This window comes from Acomys minous (assembly GCF_964271855.1).
Source record: "Acomys minous genome assembly, chromosome: 10".
NCBI lineage: Eukaryota > Metazoa > Chordata > Mammalia > Rodentia > Muridae > Acomys > Acomys minous.
Genome location: NC_140491.1, coordinates 70518473 through 70530596, shown reverse-complemented (window position 1 = coordinate 70530596; position 12124 = coordinate 70518473). Strand labels below are relative to the sequence as shown.

At 52.5% G+C, this 12124-nt stretch overlaps 1 protein-coding gene across 2 annotated transcripts in view; it reads left to right on the top strand.

Annotated features, from left to right (window-relative positions):
* Nucleotides 1-10067, top strand: part of STXBP1 (syntaxin binding protein 1) — a 64938-nt gene extending 54871 nt beyond the window's left edge. Inside the window, exons 18-20 of one of the 2 annotated variants that reach the window (XM_084799373.1) lie at nt 1326-1480; nt 2996-3122; nt 8246-10067. In XM_084799373.1, coding sequence (XP_084655499.1) covers nt 1326-1480; nt 2996-3105 — 265 coding nt within the window. In that variant the 3' untranslated portion in view covers nt 3106-3122; nt 8246-10067. The remainder of the gene's footprint in view (nt 1-1325; nt 1481-2995; nt 3123-8245) is intronic. The other variant, XM_084799374.1, reaches the window with a different exon arrangement.
* Nucleotides 10068-12124: the final 2057 nt, after the last annotated feature.

The window sequence follows — 12124 nt, the reverse complement described above, 5'->3', positions numbered from 1 at the left end:
CGGCTCCTAAGAGCTGGAGGCTGAGCCTGGAGAGCTGTCAGTGGCTGCAGTGGGGACCGATGGCTCTGTGCCCAGGGTTGACACTTCTTTACTCCTCCTTTTGCTTTGTTTTGTTTGAGGCTTGTTCGTTCGTTTGTTTTGTTGGGTTGTTTTGTTTTTCGAGACAGCATTTCTCTGTGTCGTCCTGGCTGTCCTAGAACTCACTCTGTAGATCAGGCTGGTCCCAAACTCAGAGATCCACCTGCCTCTGCCTTCGGAGTGCTGGGATTAAAAGTGTGTGCCACTACCACCCTGGCTTTTTTTGTTTGTTTGTTTGTTTTTTGTTTTTGAGACAAAAATCTCACCTTGGCTGTCCTAGAACTCACTATATTGACCAGGCTGGCCTTGAACTCACAGAGATCCACATGTGAGTTCTGTCTTCCAAGATTGGGATTAAAGGGTGCTCCACTGTGACCAGCAGCACTGTAGAATACAAGCTGCTGTCCCTTTTCTTTGGCTTGACTCTGGCTTTTCTTCTTTCTGTGTGCACCCTTGGCCTTTGCCTGGGCCTGGGCCAGAGGTCTGCAGTGGCTTCTATGGCAATGACCATCCCCTTGGATGGCAGCAAAGGTGAACAAACCATTGCCAAATGTGAATAAAACACCACCTCCAAGTGCTGCCCTTGCTAGGCTGGCGGTTCATAGAAGAGACTGACTGATGGTGCCCAGCTGCTTCCAGGGCTGCCGGACAGCGCATCCTGGTGTCTAGAGGGTGCTTGCTTCCTCCCTTTCCTGATGTCTGTTTTCTCAGCCTGGACAGTCCATCTCTCCTTGTATCTGAGTCCAGGTCCCTACTGAGGAAGTCCAGGGACAGAGGGAGGTCTGGTAGTGAAGAGCCGCCTGCTTTTTACCTCCCCAGTAAAACCTGAGCAGCACTCTGTGGCCCTTGTCTGTCCCAGGGCATTCAGCCATCCCTATCCTGTGAGCCTCTGACTTCTTAGAGGCAAGTGCCTTTCCCTGGGGACACAGTACCAGGACGTCTGGCCCCCTCAAAGCCTCATGCGATCAGTGTGCCAACCTGACGCAGCCCTCCGCCTCTCCCCACTGCTCAGTGGTGCAGAGTCCCAGGCAAGCTCAGGGCCAGGCCTGATCTGAAGCAGACATCTGACTGAGAACCAGCCAGGCAAAGCTGCTGAGACCAGCCAGTCTTGGTACCTGTGTATTTCAAAGAGGCTGGCATTCACAGCCCAGGCACCTGCAGCACTGTGCAGTTTGGCCAAAACCGGTGTGTGGCACAGAACCCTCTGGACACCGAGTCACCTGTCACTGACCTCTCTCCCCCCTCAGCGCCCGCTATGGACACTGGCACAAGAACAAGGCTCCCGGGGAGTACCGCAGTGGCCCCCGTCTCATCATTTTCATCCTCGGGGGCGTGAGCCTGAGTGAGATGCGCTGCGCTTACGAAGTGACCCAGGCCAACGGCAAGTGGGAAGTGCTGATAGGTGAGCAAGGCATGCGCTCTGCTGGAGTTGCTGCCTCATTGCACTGTCAGTCCATCCCATGCTTTGTGTCGCATTCCATCTTAGGTCCTCCCTCACCCCAGCTAAACTTGGCCCTGGGGAACAGTTTGGGAATGGCAGGAGCTAGGGATAACTGCCCTACTCTGTCTCTTGCTGAAGGACAGCAGTTTGGGATCGAAAGAGCCCGGTCACAGAGTCTCAGATCCATATATGACGGTGCCGAGGGCAGTCACCTTGAGTGAGAGAGGAGCCCTCCAACAGAACAGAGGTGCTCCAGAGCACCTCCTTGCGTCCTGGAGCAGGGCTGAGAGGGGAGTTGCCCGTTTCCTTGCATCAGGCCTTGGACCACAGCTGATGTCAGAGCTGTCACTACTGTCCTCCCTACCACTCTGTTGGAGATACTGTGTCCATAGATGCTGCCGAAGGCCACCAGCCTGGTGGCTGGGCCAGAAGGATTCCCAGTCACTTCCCAAAAAGCAGAAGCAGCTGGAGGAAGATGGTGTGCGGCAGCAGGAGGCACTTCCTACTTCCTGTCCCTAGAATCTTCTGTAGCTTCTAGGGCTGCCAGAGAAATCTGGGTTCTTTCAGATGTCTCCCTTTTGACCCCAAACAGAGTTCTATGTGCCACTAATTGTCAGGTGCCATCGAGGACACTGTCCTGTCTAGTCTCCCCCTCTGTGGGAACACAGGATGGATAAAGTGTAAAGCCCAAGATCGTGATCCAAGAAGTGTGCCTGGGCACCGTGGAAAGCAATCCCCTTTAGGGCCATTGGATGCCACATGGGCCACACACACTCGTACTGCTACCAAGGAGCAGCTGCCCAGCCAGAAAGGCTTCCCTCAGCTCACAGGTGCCTGCTGCTGCCCACACTCTCAGGTGAGGTCAGCGCAGCAAGGGTCACTTCTGTCTGTCCAGCTTGGGTGACCAAGGCCCAGCACCCCCAAGCTGTCTAAGCAAGCAGGCTCCACAGAGCATGCTGTAAGATAGCTGCATCTGCTCTCTGAGACAGGCACAGGGGTCATCACCGTCGCATAGCAGCAAGGGAAGACTGTACACCCCTCCCCGGCTCCCACCAGCACCCACGATTAGCTTCCACGCCTGTTTCTCTGTCCGACATAGGCCCCATGAGTGCTCCCTGCTCACTGCCTGCATATGTGTTGCATGAATGTGTCAGGGGACCCTGCGCTCAAACACAGCTTTCCTGGACAGCAGCTGGCACAGCCAGGCTTTAGGCGTGACCCTTTCCTTAAGGTTCCTTGTGCAGGGGGAGGGTGGTGCCCAGGGGACAGATCACTGCCCTTGTGAGTTTGGGGAGGGGGGGTTTTCTGCTGTGTGGCCTCACATGCTCTGTGCATGCCGGCGCCTTGCTGCCTGTGTACGTGTGTGCATGCGCCCGTGCATGCCTCCCCCCTCACGCCTCTCTGGCTTCGGGCGCTGGGGCCTCCGTTGGCACGTCCAGGGGCGCCCCCGTTCAGCCGGCCTCTATTCTCCCACAGGTTCTACTCACATTCTCACTCCCACCAAATTCCTCATGGACCTGAGACACCCCGACTTCAGGGAGTCCTCTAGGGTATCTTTTGAGGATCAGGCTCCAACAATGGAGTGAGAGCTAAAGAAACAAAAGTAAAAGCAGCTTATTACAGAAAGAAACTCTTCCATCTGAAGGGCTTTCTTTGATTATCCTGTCACTCTTTTCCTTTCTTTTTCTCTTTTTTACTTTATTATTTCTTTGAATTTTTTTTTCTTTTTCCAAGAAAATGCTTGCAGTTCTTAACGCTGATTGAAAATGTGTCCAGTGCTGCCTTCACACCCTGGGCTCCATCCACCAGCTCACTCAAGCCCTGGGTGAATGCTGCGCAGTCACTGGGGTTAAATCAAGTGACAGTAACTGTGTGTGGCTGTTCCTCCAAGAGGAGCCTAGGAGTCGAGGGATGTCTGAGGCGTGGTGTCCAAGCCTGCTGCCCAGGGTGAAGTGTAGGCTCCTACAGGGTATGTGAGCTCGAGAGTGAGGCCAACAGATGTTCAGGATGGCCACATGCAGAAGGCCAACCCTTGGGAGATGCCTGCAGCACCCGAGGGTGAGAAATGAGTAACAGAGGAGACCCCAGGCCAGCACAAGGCAGGGGATGGACACCTTCGCTCAGGATAGGTACAGCGCTGTCAGGTGACCGCCCTCCAGCTGCTCTGGGCTCGGTGACACACTGATCATGTGCTGCTCCCTGCAGAAACTGCACTCTTTCGTCCTGCTTTTATTCTAGTTCAATGGGGTGGGTTGCAATCCCAGCTACTCAGCAGGCAGAGGCAGCTCTAAGGCCTACCTGGGCTACAGAGTGAGTTCAAGGTCAACCTGGGCAACTCAACAAGACGGGCTGGAGAGGCGGTTTAGTGGTTAGGAGCATGTCATACTCTTGCAGAGGACCCAAATTCTGTTCCCAGCACCCACATTCATCAGCCCCGGTCACCCATAACTCCAGCTCGAGAGTGCCTGATGCCGTTGGCCTCTGTGGGCACCTGCGTGCATGAGCACATACACACTTATGCGTGATTGAAATAAACGCAAACCTTTTCTTTTTAAAGTAAGAGGAGGGCTACGGTGTACCTTAGTGGTAGACCGTTCGCCTAGCATGAGGAAAGGAAGGAAGGGAGGGAGGAAGAAGGGAAGAAATCGCGTTTCCATTGCTACTCTGAATCAATCTCTCTCTCTCTCTCTCTCTCTCTCTCTCTCTCTCTCTCTCTCTCTCAGGCCTCTTATCAGATTTTCTTCTTCCATACCCTCCTCTTCCCTTCTCCCTCTCCATCCTTAAGTGTGCTGGGAACCTCCTGTGTTAGTAATTCCTTAGGGTTCTTACCTGTTTTATTATGGGCCCTCAACGTATCCTTTCAACATAAGTTGACTCATGGCCCAGGGAGTCAGCAGGTTGGAGTGTCCTGTAAGCATGGTGAGCAAGCTCCCTGGCCACAGAATACAAGCACAGGGACACTGGGTCACTGCCCCGAGGCTCTGGTGGATCTCAGCCCTTCCAGAGTTTGACTAGATACCACCAGAAGCTGCCTTGCTCGGTGTGGGTTCCCTGTTGGAAGAAGGGATAGAGGCACCCCCCGTTTATCTGCACTTCCCACAGCAGAGGGGAACGGTCTCCAGGGCAACAGCTGCAAGCCAAGGAAATGGAGTTGGCCGCGGCCCCTGGGCCTCAGCTCCATCTGTCCTGTGCTCATCTTCCTGTGGAAAGCCAGGTCAATAGGAGATAAGGCATAGAGGCGCACATCTGTCAGCCTAGGCCTCAGGAGACGGAGGCCCTTGGATCTCAAGTTCAAGGCCAGCCTAGTGTACACAGGGTCTAAAAACTAAACAAATAAGCAGGGCATGGTGACAAAGCCCTGCACTCAGGAGGTAGAGACAGGTCAATCTATGTGAGTTTAGGGCCAGCCTGGTCTACGTGAGAGTTTGGGAACAACCAGGGTTCCAGACTGAGGCCCTGTCTCACAAGTAAATAAGAATTGTAAATAGAGATGTATAGAGGGAAGCGGAGAGACGGAGCCATAGCCACAGAGCCCTTCCACCAGCGAGGCCGGCGGCAGGGGACAGCCACGCCCCTCTCCTCCTGTGACCATCCAGGTGACCAGGGTCGGAATAGTGCAGACCCTTAGAGGGCATTGGGAGCATTGGTTCTGTAGCTTACCTTTAAGGAGATGAGTCCTAGCCACGAAGATAGTGTCCCGAGCAAGTATCACGTGTTCCAGGAGACAGCGCCTTGCTGAGTCTTCCTAGTTCCCATCTCTCCAGTCACCGAGGCAGCTGTGGGTCAGATGAATCTTGACCATTGAAGAACCCCAATTCTACCAAGCCTCATCTTAGTCCCTCCAGACTGCCCATGAGTGATGCCCTCTGATATGGTTTCTACATCCTTGCCTTGTGATGTAGGTCTGCAGTACCAGTCGTGCGTGAATGGCCAGGAAGCCACCAACACAAACAAGAGAGGGGCTGAAGGAATGGCTCGGTGGTTAGGAGCACTGGCTGTTCTGGGTTCGATTCTCGGTGCCTTCATGGGATCCAGTCACAAGGGAGCCAGTGCCCTCTTCTGGCCTCATTGAGCACCAGGCACAGACATGATGCAGTAACATACACTGAAAGCAAAACACTCATATACATAAAATAAAAGTCATTTTTAAAAAAGAAACAAGGAGCTGGGTGTGGTGGCGCACGCCTTTAATCCCAGCACTCAGGAGGCAGAGGCAGGCGGATCGCTATGAGTTCAAAGCCAGCCTGGTCTACAAAGTGAGTCCAGGACAGCCAATGCTACACAGAGAAACCCTGTCTCAAAAAAACTTAAAGAGAGAGAAAGAGAGAGAGAGAGAGAGAGAGAGAGAGAGAGAGAGAGAGAGAGAGAGAGAGAGAGAGAGAGAGAAAAGAAAAGAAAAGAAAACAAGGGCTGGAGAGATGGCTCAGAGGTTATGCTATATGCTCTTCCAAAGGTCCTGAGTTCAATTCTCAGCAACCACACATGGTGGCTCACAACCATTTATAATGATATCTGGTGCCCTCTTCTGGCATGCAAGTGTATATGCAGGCAAATAAATACATTTTAAAATAAAAAGAAAAAACAAATGAGAGAATTCTCAGACTAGATTAGACCTATTTAGTGCACATGCTTCTTATGAGGGTTTTTTGCTTTGTTTTGTGAGACAGTGTTTCTATATGTAGCCCCACTAACCTGGAACTCACTTTGTGTACCAGGCTGGCCTTGAACTCACAGAGATGCACCTGCTTCCGCCTTGGCCTCTCAAGTGCTGGGATTAAAGGCATTTGCCACCACTTCCCACTCACTTGTGAGGTTTTTGTGTGTGCTTCTATAGAGAGCATGTTCCAGTGTTCCAGGTTGGGGCTGTTGGTTCTGACACACAGACATCCCGTGCAGATCCCTCTGATAAGGATGGCTTTTCCAGAAGGCTCCGGGGACCATGCCCCCCCCCTTAAGGCTTTGAAGCATGAGACTGGAGGCCACTGCTCACATTTCCTAATCACCCAGCCGTGTGGACTAGAAGAGAGCCTCTGAGTTCTTGAGTAGAAGGCCGGCGTAGCCAACCTCCTGGGGACCAATGTGAGATCACTGTGGTTTAGGGGCTCGCTTCGTTCGCTCCCTTTGTCACGTAGGTGGTACCAGGCTCCACACGCAGTACTGAAGCAGCTCAGATGTCAGCGCCTAGCTATGCTGACCTGATCAAGGGAAGGCCTCACTGGGTCTCCAAGACTCGGCTCTACACTTGTTCAGTAAAGGCTAGGCAAGCCCAGTGGTTAGGGATAAGGCGGGATCAGAAAATCCTACGACATAGGTTCCCTGACCTCCCTGAGGTTCTGAATGGAGGCTTTGGAACAGGCCTCTGATCAAAGGGCTTTGAATTTGCCTTCAAGATCAAGCCAGCCTCTCTGTTTCCTAGACCAGTGTCCAGCATGGGGGCAGGGCATTCTCCAGCCACTGTGTTCCTTGTTGACTTCAGGAGGCCCGAGGCCACTCCTCACCGGATCCGGAGCCAGCTGCCCGGAGTGAGCAGAGGTCTGGCTCACGTTGACATCCCCTCCCCTGGGAAGACCTGTGGCCTGCCTCAGGCCACCTAGGAAGGCTGGCAGGCTCACTCAAGTAGGTGTTATAAACACTCCTGACAGCACATCCGCTCTGTGCAAGGAGCTGCAGATCTGCAGAGTCATGAAACAGCCTTAAAGTACAGGGCCAGCGCAGGGAACGCTCAGGGCAGCGTGCTTGTTGACCCCGGGACATAGCCAGGGACGGATTCCTCGCTCAGAAGAGTGACTGTAGGGACAGGACCTGGACGATGCCTCTGAGATTGATGCTTTTCTTCTGGTCCACACTGACCAAGAGGCTTCCAGGTCACTAAGCACATGACGGCCAGAGGCACAGGGACCAAGCCTCCTTGTGCCTGCCCTTGGAAGGGAAGGAGGAAGCGGGGGCTCAGATCGGCTCCCGCACCACCACAGAGGCCTACTGCTTCCAGGTCCCCAATGAGGCACATTTTCAAGGACGGATCTTTGGTTGAGTTCTCCCGCCCCACCAGGCCCCTGCTTTGCGCCCACTGCTCATGCATGCACGCTCATGCGCACACCACCTGCCACCTCCATTCTGCCCAAACCACTCGGCCCATGCATCATTTTAGTGCACCTACATCTCTACGAAAAAGCCCTCCATTTTTAAAAAAATATTTTTTATTTTAATTTTATTTTTACATTTGCTCTAGAAGTATTATCTGATTCCATTAGCTTAAACTTTTGCAAGCATTTCCAATCTCTTACAATACCGGTCTCCACAAGGTAAGGCCTCAGGTCCCTGCCCTTTCCCTGCCACACCTGAGGTCCCCCACGGTGTCACTGGGTCCCCGTGCCCCACCAGGCACCATTTGCTCCCCTGCCCTGCTCAGCCACTGTCCCTTGCCATACTTGATATTTCTCTCCTTGGCTTCATGTTGACTTCAAGAGATAATGAACAGAGCATGGCCACTGCCCGTCACCTGGCACATGGCGCTGGACTCTGACTGAGAGATGGTTCCTAGGTTCAGCCTGGGGCCCTGCCTGAGCCCAAATGCCTCCTGAGCCTCTTCTGACAGGGCCCAAGGCTTCCACCCCCAACCCCCTCCCAGCCTCCACTGGACCCAGACCAGGGTTGGGGGGATGGAGAACTGGGAAACGCAGCCTCAGGCGGCACTAGGTGAATGAACTGTCTTCTCTGCCTTCCCAGGATCCACGCACATTCTCACCCCACAGAAACTGCTGGACACGCTGAAGAAGCTGAACAAAACAGACGAAGAAATAAGCAGTTAAAAACTAAGCTGCCCCTTCAAAGCCCTGGCTCACCCTTCCCACAATGCTCTGCAGCTCCCCAGCGCGACACCTCGGTTACTCTGCTGCCTCCCCATCCCTGCACGCCCTGGCCACCCCGTTGCCACGCTGAGTTCTTCTCCTGTGCGATGACACCCCCATCTTGTCCTCTGAAAAGCAAGAGAGTACTGTGTTGTTATTTTTTACAAAATGAGTCTCTTCTGTACGTTTCCCACAGTAAATTCACATACAAGTGGCACACTGCAGGAGCGCCAGAACTCTAGACCAAGTGGACTCCCCTGACTTAACGATCCTGTGACCTGTATATAGCCCTGTGCCATGTGCGCACACTGCTTGAGTATGGAGAAGGTAGACGTGTGGGTGTTTCTTAAGGCTTATTTGGGCTTGATTCTGTTCATGTCGGGAATCATAAGGTATCTGTCCTCCAAATATTCCACACCAAGGAAGCAATCTATTTTTCTCTGCGGTCCCACTTACTGCCTGTTCTCCCGACTGAAGAACGGCAGTCATCAGAGACCCCTAGAGGCCAGCATGGAACCGGCCTCTCCTTTCCCAGTGTTGCGTGTGTGTGTGTGTGTGTGTGTGTGTGTGTGTGTGTGTGTGTGTGTGTGTGTGTGTTTATGAGGGTTAGGGTGTCCACAGGAAGCCAGACTAGGTGCCAGCCAGTCTTCTTCCAGAGCCTAGCATGGCTTGCCCTGACCTGTGTCCACAGTGCTGTAACGTGAGTTAAATCCTCCAGCCTAAACCAGCATGCCTGGCGCCCTCGGGTCCTCAAGAGAAGAGTTAGACACGACCAGCCCCCTTCCTTCCCAAGGCTTCACTTGAACAGGGTCAGCCTGGATAGGGGTCAGGGGTCAGGAGTGGACAGAAAGATGTGGGTTTGGCATCCTGGTCAAAGGGTGCGTTGCTATTGAAGGTAGGCCTGAGGAATGGGGGCCCTGCTGCTCAGAGTACCCTCAGTTTAAGACACATCATCAATCTTAATTTTGTGTAATGTACAGTCATGTGTTGTGGTCTTACAAAAACAATGATCATTTTATTCTTTGTATTAAAAACCGTCGCTGTATAAAGCATAGCTCGCTATAAAGCAGAAATTACAGAAGCAGATGCTGGAAGGATGGTCTCCATCCTCAGGACGCAGCGGCTCCCTGAGCGTGCCACTCACTCTGCTGCTGTGGCCGCAAAACAAAGACAGTGGAAGTCACAAAAAATGTCCCCTGCCCAGCCCCCGCCCCTCCCTCCCACAGACTTGTGTATATTACTGTGTCTTGTGCTGTCTTCGCAAACGTGGTGTATGCCTTCCTCCTGCCGCAGGTGACCTGTGCCCTCTGCCCGCCCCGCCACCGCTAAGTCTCTCCTCTCCTTAATTTTCAGGCCGTGCCCCCTTACCCTTCTCCCTCCAGTGAACTTCTCCCCGTAGACTGAACCATAGTAGCTCCGGTTGATTTCTTCGCTAACCGTTTCTCTCCTTCCCCTCTGGTCAAGCACCGCTCATGCTCCCAGGCCTTGTTTGTCGAACGCGTGGGGTTCCCTTTATGTTATTTATATAAATAATTTCTCAAATGGATATTTAAAAGAAAATCTAGTCTGTCTTGAAACTTGTTAACTTGAAACTCTCTCGAATCTCAGTGTTTAAAGTATGGAAGCACAACCGTGTACCGCTCTGTACCGTCGTCCTGTACTGCAGCATTTGAGTCTAATAAAGACGTCAGCGCTCGCCCGTGTGCAGGGCCCACTGCAGAGCCGGTTTTACTTTGGGGACTACTGAGGAGCCCACAGCTGCAGCTCAGAACCTTCTAGATCCCCTGGGATTGTGTCTTGCATTGCGTCTGTACCTGTCTCCCATTTGGGGACAAAGCTTGTCCCTTGCGTCACGCAGCAAGAAGAGGCTGCTCCAGTGGCCATGGACACACCCACCACGGGTCCCAGTACTTGGGAGGCAGAGGCAGGAAGCTCTCTTTTGAGTTCAGCCAGTCAGGTCTACATAATTAGTTCCAGGCCCAGTCAAAAAAACATAGTGTGACACTGTCTCAAATGATTGAATAAATAAAAAGGAATAAGGGCCTTTTTAGACATGAGGAGCTTTTCGACCTGTGCCTTCCTGGGCTGCCTCAGACACCAGTGTCCTCTCTCAACTCGAGTGTGTGGTCCCGTATCTTTAAGGCACTGGGATGTCAGTCTCTCCTTCAATGTCATTGCTTCTGCACCAGCTTCCTTCCTCTAGATGGCATCCTGTGAAATCCTGCTATGAGGTCGGTCCAGAGAAACTAGAGATTCATGGGGCATAGGGCAGCGAGGCTCATTAAATGCTCTCCTGCTGAAGTTCGCATACAGCTTGTCCCTGGGAGCTTGGCACTTGAATGCCCAGTGTGACAGTCCTGGGAAAGATTGATGGTGCTGTGGTTCTCACCAGGGGGCGCTGTTCTGTAGTCAAGCCTGGCCTCTTCTTGGCTGGGTGTTTCTCTCACATACTCCAGCCTCAGCCAGGAAGTGTGCTTGGACCTCCATAAGCAGCTGAGTAAACCAAGCCTGGGGCCACAGGCTTTTTAATTCTAAGGCTGCCTATACTACAGGGCAAGTTCAAGGTCAGCCTTAGTAAGCCCCTGTTTCAAAACTGAAAAATGAAGAAAAAGCTTCAAAGTTGGGATATGACACCAGGTAGAACACTTCCCAGGCATGTGTGAGGCCTCAGGCTCCATCCCAGCACCACAACACACAACAAAAATCACTGGGCCTTGGTGGTGCATGCCTCCAGCACTTGGGAGGCAGAGCCAGAGGCAGGCAGATCTGTGAGTTCAAGGCCAGCCTGGTCTACAAAGCGAGTCCAGGACAGCCAGGGCTACATAGAGAAACCCTATCTTGAAAAATTAACTAGTAACGTGCAGTGATGCACACCTATAATCCCAGCACTTGGGAGGCAGAGGCAGGCAGATCTGTGAGTTGGAGGCCAGCCTGGTCTACAAAGTGAGTCCAGGACAGCCAGGCTACGCAGAGAAACCCTGTCTTGAAAAACCAAAAGGAAGGAAGGAAGAAAAGGACAGACAGAGTAGCTAGTGCTGGAGTAATGACTCAGCAGTTAAGAGCACTTAACTGTTCTTTCAGATGACTGGAGTTCGAGTCCCACAGGATGAGTCATAACCTCCCGTAACTCCAGTTCCAAGGGATCTGCCTCCCCCTTCTAGCATCTATGGGCACTGCATGCAGATATGCAGGCAACACACACACACACACACACACACACACTTTTTTTTTTGTTTTTGTTTTTGTTTCTTGTTTTTATGAGACAGGGTTTCTTTGTGTAGCCTTGGCTGTTCTGGACTTGCTTTTGTAGACCAAGCTGGTCTGGAACTCACAGAGATGCGCCTGCCTCTGTCTCCCAAGTGCTGGGATTAAAGACCTGCACCACCACACCTGGCTGACACAGAAATATTTTAAGGCAACTAATTAAACCTCTATATACATTATCCAGCCTCAGGTCTCTTGTTACAGTAACAGAAAATGACACCCTCACTGCATGAAGGAATAGGTCCACTGGAGGCTACTCTGTAGTTCTTGCACATGTCCCTAGAATGTGCCCAGGGTGGTACTGGGGATGAACAGAGTAAGCTACATCTACCGACTTCTCTAAGGTCCCAAGGACAAACCGAAGTTTGATTCCACCAAAGGTCCTCCTGGGGAACCAATGAGTGAGTGGGCTTATTCACAGAGCCTGAGTGAGGGGTTACAAACCGGAGCGTGGGAATGTGGTGGCCACATAGCCACCTCCAGTTAAGGCAGA